Source organism: Pelobates fuscus, chromosome 8, assembly GCF_036172605.1.
Source record: "Pelobates fuscus isolate aPelFus1 chromosome 8, aPelFus1.pri, whole genome shotgun sequence".
NCBI lineage: Eukaryota > Metazoa > Chordata > Amphibia > Anura > Pelobatidae > Pelobates > Pelobates fuscus.
Window position 1 is genome coordinate 24,528,030 of NC_086324.1, and position 23,455 is coordinate 24,551,484.

Here is a 23,455-nt window from a genome sequence, read left to right on the forward strand (position 1 = left end):
TTGCTCACGCGGCAGGTACAACCAAGCACGCGGTTTAGCTAGGACAGGCAGCAAGGAGTTAAATGTAATTGACTGTGATGTCTTGTTTGCTAACAGTGGTTATGTTTCTTAGTGTTCCTGAATTAGTAAAGGAATCAAGATAAGGAATTGCTTTGAGATTCCAAAGCAAGAGACAAAGGAAATGTGTTCTGAGACTAGTTGTACCCTGCCTTCGATCATTCATGGTTGGTTTGCTAGGATTTCCCACCTGAGACGATTTGCGACTCTTGTTGGGTTCAGTCATGCACAAGGAGCAATGCGCAGCTTCAGTGTAAAGCCAGTTTTAAAAGCACATTGGGTACATACTTCTCTTGTACAAAATACCTTATTCATGATGGAACAGTGAGGTCCTAGGTAATTACTTGAATCAAGGTGGCCTCAGAAGTGTTTAAATCTGCAAGGACACTTAGAGCATGAATAATGCAAAATAATTTGCATCTAAATTTTTTAAGTGTTCTTTATTCAAAAACTAAAATGCAGTTTCGATTAAAGTTTGATGAGTGAAAGCTGAGCACTTCATACCCACTGTGAAACATCTCCTGTTTGTGAAAATGATTTCAGACACTGCAAAAGGGGACAAAGGAGATTTTAAAGAGAAGTTGGTGATTTAAAATGCGCTCCTTTCAAACGTACTTATTTTATCATGTTTGGTGTCTGCTATGAAATAGTTTGAACCGTGTTCTCTGAAGACAAGACAATTTTTTATTTTGTTAAAATAATGCAAGAATATGTGCAGTGAATTTAATGCTTTTCTGAAAACAAAAAAAAAAGATGATTCTCTTTTTATCTTTTATGCATAATGATCACTGTACGTGCAAAACATGACATACAGTGCAATATCACAAAAATAGCATTTTTCTTTCATGGAGACTCAAAGTGATCACTTAATGCTCTGATAGGGCTCTTGTGGGTTCAGATAATGCCCTTTATCAATATTTTATGAGATGGATTTAGCAACATGATGTCCAGGATACATTTTTTTTTTAATATAAATATATTTTAATTAGTTTATTTAAATATATAACTTACTAACCAACAGCATCAAATTCAATTTTTAAAAAAAGGGAATTCATCAGTATATTTGTAAAATCATAAGGTTTTTTTTTAAACTGATGACATATTTTATCATCTAGCCCCTAAAAATGATGCACATGTTGCCTATGAGGTTAAATCAAATATGGAATACTTTGGTAAGTGGCCACACATCATGGCAAAAGATTTGTGACCCACTTCCTATATAAACATATCTGATACCCTAGTCTGGTTGTTTTTTTTTTTACAAAACATATCTTTATTGTTGGCAAATTGAATTGGAGGAATGCTAAATTGCCCCAACTGATATGTTCTGTAAAATGTACAAAACTGGAATATGCATGCCTCAAATATGTCTTTGTAACTGAAAACAAAGGGAAATCTTGGAAGTGGGACAATGGAAAGGGACTGTACACAATTTGGGGTATATCTACCCTTCCAACAATGGTGAGTAATGTGTGTGTGTAGGTGCACAAAATCAGAAATAGGGAACATAATGTTACACATTCGTAAAATGCTAACAATGTCCCTGTGGATAGGTATTAGGCAGCTCTAGTAATGAATGGGTTAAAAGCTCTCACCGGCCTGATTCTTTGTAACATGCCAAATGGAATTGTGTTACAGCAAAAGGAAATCAGTCTAATGAGTGAACATCATAAACTTGTAAAATGATTATTTATTCATACTGTGCAGAATTATCTTACATTTAATATTTGTAATATGACAGAACAGCTAAACATAATTTTTCAGTTAATTCTCCTAAAATTCAGCTATCATGTGCACCCAAGCATATGCTCTATAAAGGTCTTATTCATTCTTAACAAAAAATGATTTGTTATAAAAAGTTGTCATGGGAAGTTGGGTCCTGTCTACATTTACAAATAATCTTATTTATGCTTTGTGATAGCTTAAAGGGTTACTCCAAATACCATAACCACTATTGCTTTTAGAAGTGGTCATCGTGGTAGGAATCGGTCTATGCATCATTTGTGCTTGAAACGCAGCACATACTGAGGTATTTCGCATTTTTACACCCGCGGCACACGTGACATAGGCAGCCTAGAACTCTGTGCTGTCCTGCCTAATGTTAAATCTGTGCAATAATACGTCTTTCATCCAAGCACTCTGTGCTGGGGAAAAGAGTCCCATCAAATGCTTCTCTATGGGAAGCATTTGATTGGACCGTGTGAGGAAGGCTGTGATGTCAAATGAAGTGTGTAAAACAGCGAGTGGAGCTTCGCCCAGTGCTGCATTCCAGGTAAGTCTATACTTTATTTTATAGTGTTATAACAGGAGCATTCATCACTAATGCCCAACAGTAAATACAGTTGGAGAAACCCTTCAATGACTAGTAAGCATGTAGATTTTAAGATAAATTAAATAAATAAATAAACTCAAAATCTAATTTCTGGGCTCACATCATTGATGCCTTTCTCTTAACCATCATCCTCTCAGATCTGTCCCAGAATGCTTTGCTTTAAGTTCCGATTGGAGTGCATGCTGTATAAGATCCAGGCATACATAGAACTTCTGTGAGTCCAATCTGTCACCTCAGTTGTTGGAACTGGATGTTCACAAAATATTTCTCCATTTGTTTAATATGCACAGCAATGTTCCTTCAGGGCAGGCACAAAATTCTGGAATACGTTTTTTTAACACTGAAGAGTGGAGTCCAGCAGTGTAAAGGTGCAAAATGTCCAAATTTTCTTTACTGAGCATTCTAACATTTACTGTCTATGCCTCTAGAGGAGGCTTCCCCAAAGTCCGGCCCTCTAGATGTTTACTGAACTACAACTCCCATGATTCTCAGCCTATCTATTTCATTCATAGAATCATGGGAGTTGTAGTTCAGCAACATCTGGAGGGCCGGAGTTTGGGGAATCCTGCTCTAAAGCTTCCACAATAATCACCTCCCACTGAAGAAGAACAGTCTAATGGAGAAATCATCAAGTTAAACATGAAACAATTCGTTAAGGAGACAGCCCTCACTGCATGCATATAAGGCTGGGGTTTACATCCATATGTGTTAACTTATTCTGTAAATACTTGTACTATAATACTAATGTGTGCTTTGGGAGAGTGGCAGATACAGAGTACAGCACTTTTATGGTTTAATATGAATTGCATTCTGATATAATGGCTATTTAACAGATGCATCAATTAACTCTAGGTGTGCCATACTGAACAACTGTTCTGGCATCAAACAGGTTAATGTTATAAAAATCGATTCCAGTTCAAAGGCAGTGATGGCCAAGTGTCAGACTGCTGATGCACCATGTGAAATGTAGATGCAAGGTTGGACATAACTGTTTTAAGACAACTTTGATACATGTGCAGAGAACACAGTTAACCTGAAGCTTCCAATGCATTTAACAACTGAATTGTAGAAAGCAAACTCCTTGTTTGCATTAAATTCATAAATCACAATCTCAGCTGTGAATCTTAATTATGTAAAGAAAATAGACCTCGCCTTTATTATTCCTGTTTAAATCCTGCAGGTAATTCGAGCAGTTTTACTATTAAACATAGAAATAAAAACGTGATCTATAAAAAGAGTACATATCTACATAGTGATGATGTGACAATGGTTGACAATTCAGTTGTGCAGAATTTTACTTCCAGTCTAAGTTGTGTAAATGGAGAGATTGACCAAGAGCCCAGTAAAGTAGTCTATATTACAATCTATTACTCACAAGATACCATCTGACAGCAAATAGTAGCACGCACTCAGATGCTGGCTTATATCTCAAAAGTGATTCTGGCAAGTGCTTGCCACACTTGCAGTGAAATTATATCCAAGTTTTTCTACAATAGAAACACTTTATTGTAAAACTCATCGAACAAAGATTTCCATAGTAACAGACCCCCTGCTCAGCAGGTCACCTATTTTTTGCGACAGTTTTTTTTTTTTCCCACGCTAACCCTGGGGCTCATTTGCATAAGATCTCTGTTGTGACAATTAGTTTCAGGTGAGCTGATTTCTACAAAGCCAGCTCCAAACGATGCAGTAACGATGGGCCTCCTTGGTCCTGGCCCTAATTGCGACTGACTGGCACCAGACACAATCAGCCTCTAGATACAGCACATTGTGCTGCCGCTAGCTTGTGGTGACCTCATGATGTCCACGTTAAACCAAATATACACAGCATTATAAACAATATATTGATGAAAGCACAAATGCTTCAATCGACTTAAAATGTGACACGAAGATTAATACATACACGCAGAATGCATAATGAAGAGGTACAGGAAAAAAACGCCTGGGACAATTAAACATTTTCCTATTCATTTAACTCTCAAAATAGCAATAATGAGAGGGTAAGCTTTTGTTGTTGCAAGTGACATAACCTTAAACAAAAAGGCAAAGATATAAAGTGACACAATAGAGGATTTGCTTTGTGTAAATGGCAATTCTTAGTCAATTGACCTAAAGATGATAACCTGCTGTTAACTTATTATACAACAGCAAAGTCTTCTCCAGATTGGCCAGCGGTCTTCAGAATCTGAGCCGTTTATTGCTCTGTTGTGTAACCACAATGCCCCATCAATAAATGTGCCATACCAACTGCTCACAGGTGGACCAGCTTGTATCAGATGCATTGTATTGTATTTTAGGGCAAGTAGAGAGGTAATAAGAACATAGGCCGGTTTCACAATACACTGGAGGAGAATTTTTATAAGTGTCACTAATAGAAAAGTAATTCAAGAGTTCTAAAAGTGTAGCGATTGTCATCGGAACAACAGAGTGTACTTTCTGTTCCAATCATACTCATTTTTAATACTTTACTTTAGCACAATACTACCATCTTTTCTATACACCTCGGCCAATACACCATTATATCGGTAAGAGCCAAAACAAGTGTAAAATAATGTTTGAGCTGTTAAATAATGAAAATTATTACTAAGCCTTGAGTTGTGATCAGTTTTTGTGATGAATTTCCCTCTGACACTTTCCTCTGGAGTTGATTATCACGTCACTAAACTTTAGTTAGTAAACTTCCACCTCCATAAAAATGGACTGACTGACACTAAAGGTATAGCTAACTTGCCTCTTTAAAAAATTACCTTAAGAAGTTACACTTTATGGGGCTTCAAAACACAACAGTAATGCAAAAAAAAACAACAGCAAACAAATAAAAACAAAAATCGGTGCAAATGGCTGACAAACTATAAATCATGATATTTCAGAGCTATTGAAACCCATCGTTTTCTTATATTCACTTAGAAGCAAGTTAATGCCTCTAATGGTTTGTTAATTATATGGAAACGCTGATCAATTGTCCTCAAATAATGTTAAAGGCAAAGCAATCTTATGTTAAGTGTTTAACAGTTTCTTCTTTTTACAAATTGTACTGGAGTCCAAACACATTCTAAAACAATTATAGTTAGATGACGTTTTAAAAACGTACACAATTTAAATTGTCTTTAAAAAATAAAAATAATAAAAAAACAAAATCTCAATTTTTTTCAAGAAACAGACGATGTAGCAGCTAATTTTTCTTTGTAATATAGGTGATAGATTTTACTTTGATAAAGTGAATGTTTGGTTTTGTGAAATAATTTTTTGTGCATGTAACAAGAGAGAGACAGTAATCCGAATATCTTGTAATTTTAAATAGTCATAACAATTTTACTACAGGTGAAAGAACTATTTAGAATCTGAGCAGAAATCAGAATCCATTTGCTTAATACATACAATATGATTACCAAAGACATGTTTTGGCAGAGTTATATAAAGCAGAAATCGACCTACTGAAAATTCCACTTAGGACTGCAAGAAATCGTCAGAAACAGAACAAACCTACAAGTACAAAACACTCCTGCGGAAGATTTACAGCCAACACGACTAATTTGTTCTAAGAATATATAGAGTTTATTGAAATGTTCTTGCTAAATAAAAAGAGTATTTAGATGATAGCAACATGTATCCCAATCTTTGTGTTTGTAATGGCACCAATTGTCATTGTTAATGTTTTTTGTAGGTTGTTGATGAAAAATGTCCTGCATATGGCTGCAAATGTGGTCTTATATACCTTACCAAAGTTAAAAAATTTTATCAGTATTTTTGGACTGGACTATAATTCTAATATCCCATCAATCTGGAAACAACTGATATCTGTTTTTGTAACTGTGTGAGCAATTTGGAACAAATTCAAATTGTTTTGTATACACAGTGATGCCAGTAGGATTGAAGAGGATGGGACTTCGTTATACACTCATGCACACCGCACATTACAGAGTTGTAGTACTGTGGAGCTTTACACTACACTACACACAGTGCACCTTAATCTGGAACATCACTCACACATTAATGAGTTATATTGGTTTAATCTATTCATAAAGCCCGATATTACTCCAGTATTACTGAGCTTTATAGATGGGAAGCTCTGTGGTACACTCATACACACCACGTGTCAATATGAGTTGTTTTACTGTAGAGCTCTGTGATATGCTCACCAGTGTTTGCTGACCACCTAGATAAATATGTGCACACACACACACACACACACGCAGAAACGGAATACTAGCACACTATATAGAATAAAGTAAATAAAATATCAAAATACGAGCGCTATACATTTAAGTTCCTCACATTCCACGTGAAGACAATGAGAAAGATGCCAAGGAAACAAGATATGCCATTATGACAATATTATGCACTGGTGTGACTTTTATGACCATGTGCAAACAGTGGGAGGCGATTGATCATTTGCATGGCTGTCTATTGGATGGGATGTCACGTCATCCTTACAATGCCACTAAGGGGACAGTGAAAATATCTATGTTGGTTAGGTATAGAATTATTAAATCAGCAGATGCATATACATGTGCTTTTTTGTTCTTACCATTATTCCACCAAAGAATAAAAGAATATAACCCCTTAAATTATGGTTACAAATGTATTCTTGACTTCAGAGAGTAAAAGAAAAATCCAATGCTAAATTAATAAACTTACTCAGCCAATATAAATAGTAAATATTTTCTTTAAATTGGGTTTCAGGAAAAGGATATAAAACCTTTACCTTAAAGGACCACTCTAGGCACCCAGACGACTTCAGCTTAATGAAGTGGTCTGGGTGCCAGGTACCTCTAGGCTTAACCCTTTATTTTATAAACATAGCAGTTTCAGAGAAACTGCTATGTTTATAATGAGGGTTAATCCAGCCTCCAAATCCTCTAGTGGCTGTCTCACTGACAGCCGCTAGAGGCGCTTGCGTGATTCTCACTGTGAAAATCACAGTGAGAGCACGCAAGCATCCATAGGAAAGCATTATGAATGCTTTCCTATGTGACCGGCTGAATGCGCGCGCAGCTCCTGCCGCGCATGCGCATTCAGCCGATGACGTCGCGATCAAGTTGGAGAGGAGGAGGAAAGCTCCCCGCCCGGCGCTGGAAAAAGAGGTAAGTTTAACCCCTTCCTCTCTCCAGAGCCCGGCGGGAGGGGGTCCCTGAGGGTGGGGGCACCCTCAGGGTACTCTAGTGCCAGGAAAACGAGTATGTTTTCCTGGCACTAGAGTGGTCCTTTAAGTTTGCTATTCCAGTCCCCTTCAGCTTTCTATATGTCTAACTCCCCCTTCACCCCCCAAGAATCAATACATTCTAAGAATCATTGGATATATACATATACAGTAAATGTATGTATATTGTTATTGCTGCAATTCGTTTTTCCTACTCCTTGGCGTTTCAAGGGTGACTATATCTCGTATATAATATTATTGTGTTTTTATGGATGTACATATTGCAATAATTCCCATTAGGATAGATCCAACATACTTAAAACAAGAGAGGGAGATAGTCTTCAGACGATCAATGCACACTACACTCTACATATATCACAAAGTTATTAATGTACATTTGGTTTTATATGATAGTATTTCAGAGGAACCATATTGGTTTTAATGAACACTCCTAAGATGCAAGCCATTTTAAGCATATTAAAATCAGTCAATTTGAAGCAAGTGAACTGAGAAGGTAATGAGAAATGTTCTGAGGTTTAAATAGAGGAGAACACATTTGAATAAGTACCTATGAATTAAATAAATCTATGTCGGATAAGTAGTCCTGATCGGCACCAAACTTAGCCCTTGCCAACTTTAATGTACTACGAAAAATATGCACTGCAGAATGCCACCGTGAAGTACCAGCAGGGACAGATCATTAAGTTATTAAAGGACAGTTTGTAGACATCAGGGTTCTAATGGTTAAAACACATGCCAGAAGCACGTATTTGCTAAATATGCCTTCTGTATAAAAATGGTGATCTGGCAACTTTATTATGTCCTACTTTTACTAAAAAAAAAAAAAAAGAAGAAGAAAGCTGGTATCGGTTTCACCCTCGAAGATCCATGATTTTGGGAAGCCATACAATTATATAAAGTTGTGATAAGTTGAAAGGGATAAACTCTAGCTACCAAATGACCTGGAGTGAACAAGTTTCAATGGTTGAGAGGTGCAAGCCCAGCTTAGCAATCCAGTGATATAGCAATCCAAAACAGCACATTGACCAGCTAAACATGTTCAATATAGAAAAGTGACTACCAAAAATTAGTAGATGGAAATCCAATAAACAGAGCAGAGAAAGACTCAACCTACAAAAATCTCTTCAAATGATCCTATTCTTCAGTGAATGCGGAATTCAATTTAAAATCAGAAGAAAGCAAGCTGGCTTAGGAGAGACAACAGTTTTGTTGTCTCCCCATGTCTAGGCATACCTTGGTCCTGCATGTGATGTGTGGCGGGTGTTGCAAATTTCATGGGAGTACCAAATGTGATGTGGGTGCAGTGTAGGTCAGTGACGAGGGGTACGTCAATTGGAAGCTGTCTCCTATATCCAGACCATCTTTTTCAAGCACTGACACTCTGTATCTCCCCACCCTTAGGCAATGGAGAAAAGAGCATTTCAGCTATGCACACTTAATGTTCTGCTCTCATTATCAAGGATTTTCTGTAACAGTTTGCCGTTACAATACTATTAACATGCAAAGTCTTTTTATTTTTTCTCGTCCATTCCAACTCTACGTCGACTCCTTTAAAATCAAATGTATGCAAAAGTCACTTTGATATTTTCTTTCAAGCTACTTAAGTGTTTAAAACATTCAGGTGAATGGAGCCATCTCAATTTTATGAGACTAAAATGTAGACTGCTAATCGATCATTAAGGTTTATACTTATTGCTAGACACACTCTTTATAGTTATCTATAATGTGAATTGCATATATATCTCAGGGCAATATATCCCTCTGGGCAATCTTTGCTCGTTACGTCTAGAAAAATCCCAGCAATCCCTTAATATACCTCGCCTGTTACATTTCATACATTACCAGCTAAGTTTCGTCCCCCCCCCCCCAAAAAAGTAATTTACACTTTATCTTCCAGAATTAAGAAGAAAATTCATATCAGCAGAATCTGTTCTCTACTTTATTTCATTTATAAATTACGAGAACGGTGCTATTATATATTATTAATTTCTGCTGTTCTTCAACTTCGGCTTCAGCAGTGAACTGCGGATGTTAGAACGGTGTAATTACGTTCTAGTAGGGCAGCCATCCGTTTCCTTTCAAAAATTTACAGGATTCTTAATCACGCTACTCTTTTGGATGTGCAGTGGCAGGGATGGCAAAACGCAAACAGGGCACGTTCGTTTACACAGGGACACCTGCTTAGTACAACAGCAGATGTCAGTCAGCAAGCCGAAGACAAAGGATTGTATTAAAAAAAAAAAAAAAAAAAAAGAAAATAGAATCTTTGTATTCCAAGGCTGAACACAACATATACCAATGGAATGGAAATAAGGGGACATTGCGTCCACTATCTTAAAGTTACTGTACTGGCACTTTTGTAGATGTCTCCACACTTAGGTGAACATATGGCTGTATCATTTTGCAGGATTGGGCTCGATAAAATGAAGACTACGTGGATTACAGTCCAGAAACATGCATTCTTAAAAGACATCCCAGTTCATATTCTTTATCAACACTTTTAACTTTTGATTATCAACAATGAGAGCATTCTAATTTTAAGTGTGTTTTAAAGGATTGTATAACAGTTACAAAAAAAAGTGGAAAAATAAGCAAAAGAGGCAGAGGGTGGCGAACTCAATAAAGGTCACGACAGATCAGAAAACTGAGTGGAAGAGGTGAGTATAATTGAACGCTGTTCTGGTTCTTTGGCTGTACAAAAAAGGTTTCCCCCTCCGAGACCCAACAATTCTCTGTAAAACTCAGAGGATTGTGTGCTGAGATGGGAGATAGTTTAGTGCTTAGTGTAGTGTTTATAGTATCTGTAGCATCTTGGGATCAAAAGTTTGAGATGTGTTAACTAATACTTTTATGCTTCCATAGTCAAAAAAAATTATACCTTTTACTTGTTAAATAGAAACATATATATATATATATATATATATACTTGGACATATTAAAAAACGAGTTGTTATGGTACCTGGAGTCCCCTGGTGTCATACCACTGTTCCGTGTCTCATCCTAACTTTCCTGACCATTGCTGGTCTGGATAATGTGAAAGTGTTGGCCCAATCAGCAGAGAGGTGCTGGACTCTGAACAGCCAGGATCCTCATTTAGTGTCAAATCATTAAAAAAATGGGAATGTGCTATTGAACTCCAGGCACCATAACCACTTCAATGAGATGAAGCATTTATGATTCCTGGAGTGTCCTTTTAATTATTCCTGTATAAACAACTTGATTACTTTATTTATTCCACGTGGCCAAACTAGAACACTTTCATGAAAACTGATTATCTAGTTTTCACCCCCCCACCATATATTATTTGATTAGGGACACTTACAAAGCATGCATCCTATGGGATAGCAATGACCTCTCCGCACCCATGCCATATGCATTTTGCAGAATTGCCCCTAGGAATAAAGAATATGGGCAGAATATGCTATATGATGGTTTTCATCTGCTTCAGAAGGCAACAATGATTCAAGAATGATAACTATTAGGAAGACAAAAAATTTATATTCAAACATTTTAATTTATGCAGACATCTACTGGAGACATTTATTAATGCTACTTTATTTTCGTCTAGCACTCAAAACACACTTTAAACGTTTTCAGAATCAAGATAAAAAGAGAGACACTAATTTGGAAGACGCTCAGATGGATTTAGGTCCCAAAGAGATACTGTCCCTCTAAAAGAGGACCCTGGAGAGTCACGGATAGTGAAATATATTGACATGTCAGACTGTTCCTCTTAGAGGTGGCACCACTTTGTCTTTTATGGTTACTCTGAGAGAGGAACTTATATTTTTACGCTCACCGCTATGAATGTACTGAGAAATTCAGCACCCTGGCTGGTATGCCCAAAATGGGATTTATCATTCCTGTGGTATTCGCAATCTGCCAGGTCAACCCACTTTAATTAACCAGTGGAGACTGTCTCCGTGAATCTTAGACAGAGTGTTGTTTAACATCAAATATTGTTCTCTGCGACTTAAAACTACAGCATCTACTGCGAGAATAAATTGCGATCGCTGACTTTTATGTGATGAGATAGCCAGCCACCGCCGCTGATGTGACAGGGACTGTAGACATCCATTCCCAAGATGCACTGGCAGCCAGCCACCATGACAACTTCATTCCACAGAAGCTGGTGCTGTCTTTGTTGCATATCTGATTCGCACAACCACTCTCATGATCCTTGACGTGCCAAGATTTGTTTTAAAGTTTATCACCTAAACAACTCTAATTGGTTTTATCTGAGAAGATGAGAGATAAAATATCCCCTTATGATTGTGTAATCCAAGGTATTAAACACAACGTTGATGAAAACGTGCTTCTAGTGAGAAGCATTTATCAAATACTTAGCCAACAGTAATAAACTTATATTTCACAAGTTATAGTATAACTATAGGCAGGTCTTTTTCAAAGGGGAAATACAACTGTTCTTTCATTGTACTGCTGTAGAAAAATAAAGAAAAGAAGATTTATGGAGGAAAAAGATAAATAATTGATGGATTGATAGACCATGTCTAAGATAATGATATTATGAAGTCAGTAGGCATTACCTCCCTAACTTTGTACTGATGGGCATATAGCATTTTGCATTCTCACTATCAGACAAGCTAATAAGTTCAAATCAAATTGAATATCAATTTCTAACTGCAAGAACAAGGATTACAGTTTGAACTGCACAAGACCTTTCCAATGCGGTCAAGTTATAATACCCCCTAGTAAGCAGCCAAGGCAAAATACAGCAAACCCTAAGGAATATATCCTCTGTTCAAAGAATATCTGAGGTTGAATATTAATCATCAAGTAAAAAATCAAGTTGCTCATTCTAAGTCAATATCATTTTAGTTAAAAAGCCTTTAAGAGTAAGATGACCAGATGTCAGTTTTCTGTGGGTAACGAAATTATGGAACATAAGGCTGACACAGTTCTACCTTGTAGAATGTGTAAAAAAAAACACACAATTCAAAGGGTAAGTGTGATCAATTATGAGTGGCATCAAAAAGAGGAAATGAACAAGTCTGTATTTATTAAAAAGTATAACAAAAAATATTCTGACTGCGGTAGAAGTAAAACTTCATTATCATCTTCTCGTTGGTCGTTTCAGAATAATTGGGTCTATAGTACAATAGCAGGTGATAAGGGTCTATGATTGCCCCTAAAAGTTTGATGTAAAGACTGTAGCTCATGACTACCTCGGAGTGAAATGACAAAATATTAGGAATAACTAAAAGGGATGTGAATCCCCAAAATCAAGACGATTGGAAGCAAACTTTCTTTTGGAGTTTAGAAAGACACATATCCCTATTTTGATATCGCATCGAGAATGATCATTGAGCAATCACTTCCTGAGCTAAGCTGCTCCTGCATTTGTGTATTTCTTACAAATCCAATCATACATTAACCTTGATTTGTGAGATTATTATTATCATTTTTTTTTTGCTTTCTTTAAATTGTGCCCTTTTCCTTTTAGCTTCCCAGATGCGTGAGCAACATTAGATTCGAACAAAGAAAACACATTTTAAAACAAATGTAAGCCTTTGTAATGAGCTGTGCGATACAGCTGTAAGTGCAGCTGCAATTTAAAAAAAAAATGTTCTTTTAATGTCCAGCTGGCCTTGCGCTTTAATAAAATTGACATATTGATTCCTTTGAATTTACAGATGCCTGTTTCATAAACTCTATCTCCAAAGCCTAGACATCTTCAGAGCAGTGTCATTTTTTTTCTGCAAATGGATCAATTATGTGCCCACGTAATCCTGTTACCTGTGAAATCCATGCATACTTTTCCCATTTGCTTCAGTTCCCTGGTGGACAAACTAGAATTATGTACGCATAAACAAACAGAGCATTTCCCAGATATTAGGAATTGTTTTCAAAGTGGAAAGCAATCTCCTGGGCCTTTTACTTTAAATCATAGATACTATTCCTGTTCCTTCAAGTAACCTCTGCATCAAAAAAAATAAAAAAAAATAAAAAGCAGCATTTTTAAAAAGCAAAACAGAAAAAACAACAACATTCTTTTGAATTCTGAGAAGGATATGAAGTCATTGATATAACACTCACCCCTATTAAATATGATGAGCGTTAGACATCTTTTTACTGCCATGGATAGGTTACTATGCTAGACGTGATTTGGTATATTTTGTGAGTTTTATGTTTTTGTTTTGTTTTTCTCCATTAGATAATTAGAAGATATTGTTTACAGTTACAAAAGTAATAAAATAATCCAACACAAAGAGAAAAATATGTCAATTGTGTTTTTTACAAATGCTAGTTGAGAATTAAATGTCACTAACTTTCATTGTCTAAAATGCAACTTTAGAGAAAAAAATGATTAACGAGATCCTATAGGGACAGGAAAACAAAGCCGTTTTCCTGGCACTATAGGGTTTTTAGGTCCCCCCTCCCTCGGGGGCCCCCCTTCAGCCACTTACCTGAATCCAGCATCGATGTCCCTCGGCGCTGGGTCAGGCTCCATCCACGTTGCTCCTCTGCCAACGTCAGCCAGCGGGGGAGACCTAAAGCACATGCGTGGCAATGACCATGCACGAGCATTAGACCTCCCCATAGGAAAGTATTATTCAATGCTTTCCTATGGGGAAAATCTGACGCTGGAGGTAAGTGAGGACGTCCAGAGTCAGATAATGGACCAAAAACGGACAGCCACAGAGGGCCGACTTAGAGCTGCAATGTAACATTGCAGTTTCTCTGGAACTGCAATGTTTTACCTTGCAGCACTAAGTGCAAAAGGGTCACAGCACCCAGACCACTTCAATTAGCTGAAGTGGTCTGGGTGCCCACAGTGTCCCTTTAAGCATTACTAAATTCAGTATGCTATGTGCAAAAACTTTTTCTCAAGAACATTATTAATTATGCAGTTACATATGACAACAATGCGCGTTCTCTTATGTACAGTACGATTTGTGAAATGCAGGTATTGGATATATTTAGACTTGTTAGATAAAGAATATATTGTTTGCATGACTTATTTCAAATAATGACAAAAGGATTAAGGTTAGTACAAAACTCAGCATTACACAATTTCTTGGTCTATGATGGATTAAAGGCTAAATTGACCCTTCTAGGTGTCAAGCTTATGGCTCTGACGTTTGGACAGGTACTAAGGATACTGCAACTGGAATCTTAGCTGTTGAGCTAGATTGCTGGTTTATATTTATTCGGAATCATACAAAACTATCAAATGTACAAATGATATACCGTATAACAGTTACTAAAAGTTCCAAGATATTGCAAGAACAAGTCAATATCTAAATCCATAAAGTATCACATTCCACACCTAGAGAAACAAAATAATGTCCAGTGTTTGTAATATAATTAACGGCTCTAATAAAAAGGAATAAAAATCCACATGTTTAACACGAGAGGGTACTTATTATTGGACACAAACTAACTAGATCTTGACAAGAATATGGATTGATACATTGATGCCATTGATTTTCTTTAATGGAATTACAATCAATACTTTACAACAATATTAGGCAACTTGCGCTGTATATTTTTAGTTGTGACTTAATTTATAGTTGGAACTGTCACTTCTCGGAACGACACTAAATTCCGTTTCCAGGTGACATCATCATCCTATGATTCTCTGACATTCTTTGCATAGTTCCAAAGACACACAAACCTGCTTTTTTACACCAATGCAGGCGTTCACTTAAATTGCATGACATGGTGTGGCTGTCCCAGGACAGATGTGTACATTAAAAAATAATTTGTCAAAAGCAGTAAAATACTAGAATGTATTTTTAAGGTTATATGACAGTTGTACTTTTATAATCATTTACCCCATTGTGCAACGCTACAGAATCTGATGGCGCTATATAAATAATAAAATAATAATAATAATCATTTAGAATGGGCAGTGCTTGTCAATGTATGTGCTGCTTTCTACAGCACTCTGCTTTGGCACCGCAAGAGTTAACACTGTCTATCCTCATCTCTCTGTTAATAAGATCTGTGATAAAGGTTATTGACTTTAACCCCTTAAGGACACATGACATGTGTGACATATCATGATTCCCTTTTATTCCAGATGTTTGGTCCTTAAGGGGTTAAAGGCTCTAACCAATACTTTTTGTTTTTAGGAAAAGTTGGGATAATTCCGGTGGGGATAAATTCTGTATCTATACTGTCCACATTTTTCTGCTCTGATCTCAGGTCTTAGAAAACCACATAACGCACGGAATTCTTTTCAAATTGCCTCAATAATTTGGAAACATTTATACCTGCATGCTGAGCATGCTAAGAATGGCAAGAAAGAAAATTGCGCCTTTGCATCGTCCCCACTGCATTCATTTATAAATTACCTCATCACTGACTGAAATTAACACTGATTCTTACAGGCAATTTCTCAATTTCCAATGCTAATTACATTTTTTTTTACTTTTAAATTCTGTACCACCTGTTTTGGGCAAGACATCTTAGGCAGCGCGACCACATTTAATCACAATTTTAATTAACCGCCCCGTAGATGTGAAAAAAAGCAATTATAATGTAGATGAATGATGATTTTTCTGCATTGAATTGTTTTGTATCCTTGGCTTGTTGATTGTAACACAGCACACAAATACAGTAACTGTACTTTTTTTTTTTTTCATTGTAATTTAGTAATTGTTTCTGGAAAACCAGTTTGGGAATAAATGACTTCATCTGTTTACAAATTGATTGATACCGTTAGCGGTACTATTTCTGTATATGTAGTTGGTATTTTTTTTCCGCACTGTTGCAAAGAATTGTATTTTTCAGCTGGAAGTTTTTGTCATTTTGCTCGTGTTGTATAGACATTTGTCTACGTATCACATTCATTTCCCTACTTCCCCAAAAATCTCTCTCAAAACCGAATAGAAATTTGTTATAAAAATATTTATTTTCATTAAATATTTGGAGAATTATCCAATTCAGCCTGGGCCCAATATATCACATCGGAAAAAAAAGCAAGAAAAACACAATTTTTTAATGCTAACGTATCGATAATAAGTAATATTATTGTAATTAGAAGATATTAATGGGTGTCTCATAGACCAAGAGCGCACAACGGAATTGGTGCTGAAAAATTGATGCAGGAATCTTCAAAAATCTATTGTAGAATATAGAGAGTTGCGAACTTTTAACTGGATACGTTATTGTCAGTTACTATAAAGGCACAATGCACTTGCATACTGTTACAGGAGTCGTACCCATTCGTGAGATGTTATGATCTCACTGACTATCACAGCTTGCATATATAGAACAGGCTGCGGAGATAGATCATCAGTACAAGTAGACTCCAGATCTTGCTCTAGAAATCTCTCATGCTCATACAAGTAGGAAGTGAATGCAGGACTTGTGTTTATAGATATAGTGGCAGATACTGACATGATCCAACAGTTAATGCTTCCTTAGGGAACTCAATCTTATATTTCTAATTACAAAAGGATTTATAACAATTATGATATTCACAGCAAGAATTTAACCCTTCGATGCTCAAGGGGGTGAGAAACAAATTGATAGACAATACATTTCTCACCCCTCTGTCTCTCTAGGGGTTAAAAGAAAGATCATTAACAGGCGAGCAATTGTACAAGAGAAAATAGACACTAGGAAAGGAAGCTTCTGCACCTACTGTGACTTGACGCGGTTCTCCTATAAATATTTTGGTCTCGTTCTGGAAGAGGGGAAAGGTCCAGATCATCTTTGTCAATGTGCAATTTAAGTCCGCCTTTTTCAAGTAAGGGAAAAAACAAGGAGTGATTCAAACAGCTGACATATAACTAATAAAAAAAAAAAAAACACTGATCTACTTTTTAGTTTGTTTATACTATGAATAGAACAGTAATTAGCTTGTACAGAGAAACAAAAAACAACCGGGGAACTTTGAAAACACGTAACTGTCGCTACACAACTTTTCTTTTCTTTTTTTTAATGAAGGCTATGAGATGTTGAGCTATTTAACTAATCAATGAACAAGAAATATTTAAGACTGACCTGGAACTGTATCACATAGCGTGAAAAGTGAAGTACAGCAGTTATCAATGAAAATATTTCGAATAATTACCTAAATATTTTTCAGGTACAAGGGTAACGTTCAAAACTGCTTCCGAATCGTTGTCTAGTTATCAACATTTAGAAAATAATTTACCAAAAAAATCTGTATACAGTATATATAAAATAATCAGAGCCATTAATGACATCATTACCATTTGTTCATGTAAAACCTGGAACTGAAAGATTTACTAAGTCACAGCATCATGTGTGTGTGTGTGTGTGGTGTGTGTGTGGTGTGTGTGTGGTGGGGAGAGCAGAGACTAGCTAGCATGGTTTCGTTTGACCCCAGCATCTTAAAAGATCTAGAGACAACATATAACATCTGTCTGCTCAACTCTTGTTGCTAATGGGGCCTGTAGGTTAATACACTGAAAGGGATCCTACTTTGTGCGACTTTCAAAAAGAAAGCTCCAACCCACATACAATTGTAGCGGTGTCCTATGACAGAGGTGGAAGAGTAAAGAAGAAGAAAGTATCTAATTTAGTAAAAACATAGATTTTATGTGGAATTGACCGTAGAAAACCCTGATTTGCCATTTATGCTTTGTTTTCCCCATTCATCCTTAAGATATCATGTGATGTAACCACTATGTTTGTTAAAAAGGCAAAGTGTTTGTACAATTCTAAGTACAGCATTGAGGTACTCGATCACTGCTACAAAGGTATTATCCTATAGACTGTAAGCTCATTTGAGCAGGGTCCTCTTCAACCTATCGTTCGTGTAAGTTTTCTTGTAATTGTCCTATTTATAGTTAAATCCCCCCCCCTGTCATAATATTGTAAAGCGCTATGGAATCTGTTGGTTTATATAAATGGCGATAATAATAATAATAACAATAATTCTAGAGCAATATATGGAACAGTAAAATGTGCAAGAACAAACACTGTACCATTTTGGCATAAACAAAAAGATTTCTAAGCAGGAATTGTGTCAAGGATATACCTGACGTGAAGCCCGAACGCTGCAAATTTGTCACACCCTGACCTAGAGAACATTCCATAGAGCTGAGCCTCATCCCATGACTACTAATTAAATACAAGGTACCAAACTAATCTCTTAGCAAACATGTGCAGCAAACTCAGAGTAAGAAGGATAAAAAGTTTATGTTCAACGTACGAAAACGGCGAAGAACTTCAAGCTAGTTCATTCTATACATGGTGATCTAGTTTGAAGGTAATATAATTAAATCACAGTTTTATTATGAAAACGCTTATGATGATTGCCACATTTTAACCATATTCATCTTCTTATCTGTGTGCTGGTATTTATTTATAATTTTGTTTTTGTGATAAAATGTTATACGACTTATACTTGTCAGTTTTAAAGTCTAAGCAATTTTCAACGCTTGTGAAATAATGGTAACCTTTTTTTATGCAGCTTATAAGCAAATCCACTGTAGAAATAATCACTTCTAAGAAATGATCAAAGAAAAAAATAAATCTTTCACCCTAATAAGCCTACTTCTCAAATAAAATCCCCATTTTAAAATGGATATCAGTTGAGAGGCCAATGGCAACGTATTTACGAAAATTCATTGTTTTACTGTTTATTTTATGGAACTGTAGGGGTCTATTTCCATATCTAAAGACTTTTGAAATAAAGTTTTGGATTTCGCGTATGGAAACATATTGTTCTGATTCTAAGTTTTAATATTGGGGACTAAACAGAATTAAATCAGGAAGGTCTGTGACAAGAGAATGTGCACATAGATGATGCTAGTCAGAAAGGCATCTTCAGCCCTTTGTTGAAAGCTTAACAAAACGGTGCCGTCACACCATTTTAATTCAACAGGGCCTGTCGAATGGATATCAACAGATCAGGCAATGGCTGTCACAGACGGGACTAAAAACTGTTTGAATGCAAGGCTTTAGCCTATGTCTGGTCCAGAAGCACAAATGTATTAATCATTCTAAATAAATAATTATATATATATTTTTTTTATTTTATTTTTATTATTATTATTTTTTTTTGTTTACTTTAAAAATGTAAGGTAAGTTTTCAAAATATTTTTTATTTATTCTGATAATTTGTTTGATTTATTTTGTTTTTATTTACTTTCACTTCGTTTTTCCATTTTTCCTGCCACGTAGCGGGTTTGCGACAGTGGCCATAACTCATGTGAGTTAATAGCATATTATTTATTTATTTATTCATTTAAAACATCGTTTCTTCCAGCAGTGAGCTTCAGGAAATCATAAAACAAACAATAAACTAAACGGTGCAACTATTCAAGGAAATGTTTACTTTATTCTGGTTTAATTAACTTTACCAAGGTTTTGTTTTACTTTAGCTTTTTCTTTTTTTTTTTCTTACTGTCTGCTCGAAGAAGATTAAAACTCTCCCGAAAAAAAGTCTACAAGAATTCTGCGGAAAGGTAAACGGTGGTCTTGTAGAACGGAAGTTCCCATGCAATTAACCTTATGGGTGCCAGGAGGATTTATAAGAAGAAAAAAAACAACATTTCTTGAACGTCTGTCTCTCAAAAGGTTAAACCAATAGACACATTACATAAGGTCATGGGAGGAGAGGGAGGTTGGAACTTTGTTTATTGAAAGTTTTTTTACAGTAACAACATTGCTTGGATTTCTAATGGGTCTTAGAGCGCAAGGGAGGGCCTGTATAATTTGGCATAGCTATTAAAACCAATCCTCTTTTGGCACCTGGCTACCAAAAGAGAAAGTTCCAAGAGTTAGCCTTTTTTTTTTTAAATCAGACTGTGGTCTACTAAGTATTTAGTGTCAATCTTTCTCAATTGTGTGACGTGTGTCTCCAACTTATTCAGAGCAATCAGCAACACTGAAACTTTAAACACTGCAGTTGATACTGTGCTTCTCCTATGAAAGTTACATACTCCCTGTCTTTCAGTCTAGTGCTGTCAGTTTGTGATTACATGTTGGCTCTCTCTATCCCATCCCCAGTGTTGTTAGGTTCTGGCCTGCCAATTTCAACTTGAAGCTTGACTGGGCTGATCTGATGCAAATACCTCCAGGGAATACCCAGAGACTGATGAACAGTTATGTCAAGTCGATTTTGCACCATCGGGAAAAGGTAACCTCTGCGAGAAAAAACCAACAAGGTTAAAGAGACAGAGGCTTTTCACGTGTAATAACACTGCTTCACATCTCATATACTATTTACTATCGCTCAGAAATTGAAACTGTCAGAATTAGTCTTAATTGCAGATGAGAATCTGCCATTACAATAAAAACGGAGGCAGCGCAGGCATTAAACGTAGCAGGCTAATTTGTGAGACTACTCAAAAAGGTAGTGCAAATGAATATTTCATTACGTTAATTTCCAGAGATTACTCTTTTCTTGCAGTCATATGATAAGTGTTGCAGTAACTATCAACAGCAAACATCCACAGAGATATATCGTAACGTTCGATGATAATACCACCGCTATCAATATCACAATTTCACATCTAAAGGAAAGTGAGCAGTCAAACGGTGGTTATCTGCTGCTTCGCAGCTATGTAAAGACAAAAAAAAAAAAAAAGGTTCTATCGAAAACATAAATTGGTAAAAAAAAAAAAAATGTAAACGTCTGTAACAAGAAAAAATAAAAAAAACGGTTTTATCTGTTTCGAAAATACATAGAGGTATAGCTGACTTACAATAAAACAGTTTGAAATAATTTCACTGCAGGCAAAAACTATGTATGTCGAGTGCTAGCCTGAGCGGCTTAACCCGCTAAATGCCAGATAGCTGATCTTACTTGTAACAGTGGCATTTAGAAGGGTTGAACAGACAAAAAAAATAACTGTTACAGAGGAAAGAAAGAGAAAGAGTGAGAAAGAAGGAAAGAATGATAGAAAAAAGAAAGGGAAAAGAAAGATAGATAGATAGATAGATAGATAGATAGTTAGTTTTAGGATAATGTATTCAAAATGTTTTTGGTTATTCCGAGACTCACAGCAAGGGACACTGCAGAGGTTGCTGTAGGTAATGGCCACAGGGCTATAAATACATATATGAAGGGTTTGTGAATTGAGTGGTATTACAAATGATTCCTGTGACTGGTTAGAGCCAGTCCGTCTGTACACTTATCACTGCTATCCCAGAGGAGGTGTTTGCTCCACATCACAGTTTGACAGCACAAAAACACTGTGGCTTGCTGCCCTATCAAAGAATTCAGTGACACGTATCATTTGTGGTCTAAGTTCTTTTCACAAGGCATGACTACCTCACACTTATACATGGTACAACTGTTAAACTCCACACCTCCTAGTGTTCTGTGTTTGGTTTAAAACCCAATTTCCTCTTTTGAAATATATTGTAAAATTAAATATCTAAATTTCTCATGTTTTTGTTTTTTTAATTTTTCTTAATTTTTTTTCTTAATAAAATTAACTATATTTAAGCTTTACTAACTACTTTTTCACTTATTTAAGGGTTACCTATTCCCTTATTCACCGTGAGAATATACTAGAGTTTGGATGGGTTCATGTAATGTATACTTCATTCCTGAAATACGGGGATAATGAAAAGAAAACATTGAATCTCTATAAAACAAAAAAGCCTAAAATAAATACGATTTATATATATATATATATATATATATATATATATATATATATAAACTATAAAAAAAATGGTTTTCAGTTGTCTCTAAATCTTTATTCCATGTTGTTTTCAGCCATTACACCGTCCACTATTTATTACCAAATGTGATAGATTTGCAAGAAAATTTATTTAGTATTTAACGTGGATACATTGCAATAAAAAATTCTGTGGTACGCTACGGCAATGTTAACGCTTTCATTGCAAGAGGATTGCCTCGTTTTACAGAAACCCTTCCAACTGTGTTCGAAATCTTTCTATAAATAATACCCAAGCATATTGTCGAAGAGCTTTGGAATCGAAACAGATTTAGCGCATTTTATTTAAGAGTATATGACAGGTAGAGTGGAAATAAACAGTTTATGAATCTCCTCATTTATTATTAAGACTCTGTGCAATTTACTCCACCCTCCCGAAAGAAACGCTGCTTACTAAAAGTAGCTACATGCTGAAAACAGATACTGGTACTGAGTATATAGGATGACAAGACCCAACTCACCGATTTGAAATGTTTTTTTAACTCAGCTATTTGAACTTTGAACATTTTCTTAGTCAGTTGCCAGTTTAACACAACGCACTGTCTAGTGTATTTGCCTTTTTATACTTCTATACTTGATGCTCCAAGAAGTGAAGCACTCTCTGGCTAATTATGGTATTACGGTCGTTTTATGGCATATTGGCAAATAATAAATATTGCAATTCTTCCTCTAAGCATCAGAAGAGTCTCACCCTTCGGCTATACAAAGGGTTAATATTGCATCTCCATCTCATATTCGTCAGCAGTTAAAATTCAAACTGGTCATCTAAAAATGGAACTCTACCAACCAATTAGTGCAATATGCTAACTCCATAAATAAAATAAAAAATGACGGAGTCAAGATAAACTCCCGATAAAAGGCACACTGCGATACCTATTTATTACTAAGTAAATTCACTGATCTGGATAGTCACTGGCACTTCAAAAGCCATGAACGAAACCAACTAACAGATGCTGTCAGCAAAAGGTGCCCTGTCGTACTTGTGTTAAGGTGTGAATTAAAGAGCTTAACAAAGAAATCAATCAACTTTTTGCAGGTTATGTAAAATGTATCTACATTTGCCTCTACATTGCTTATGATGGACTAGTTGGCTGAGGTTCATGAGATATGCTGTCTGAAACAGCGGGAATGCCAGAGATCACTGCCCTCTGTAGTATGCCACCCTGCTCGTATCAGGCCAAACTATTAATTGCCCAATCTCTTTCCAAGGCTGTATTCAATGCTTTTTATAAAAAATTACATTCTATATCCCAACTTAGCACAAAA

General features: G+C 36.0%; 1 protein-coding gene across 2 annotated transcripts in view; it reads right to left on the reverse strand.

The window, feature by feature from the left end:
- Positions 1-23,455, reverse strand: part of ZEB2 (zinc finger E-box binding homeobox 2) — a 117,384-nt gene that overhangs the window by 79,768 nt on the left and 14,161 nt on the right. Inside the window, exon 3 of one of the 2 annotated variants that reach the window (XM_063429381.1) lies at positions 17,167-17,262. The exons of the other annotated variant lie outside the window; for it this stretch is intronic. Within the exon in view, the coding sequence (XP_063285451.1) occupies positions 17,167-17,262 (96 nt within the window). The remainder of the gene's footprint in view (positions 1-17,166; positions 17,263-23,455) is intronic. 2 annotated transcript variants of the gene reach the window in all.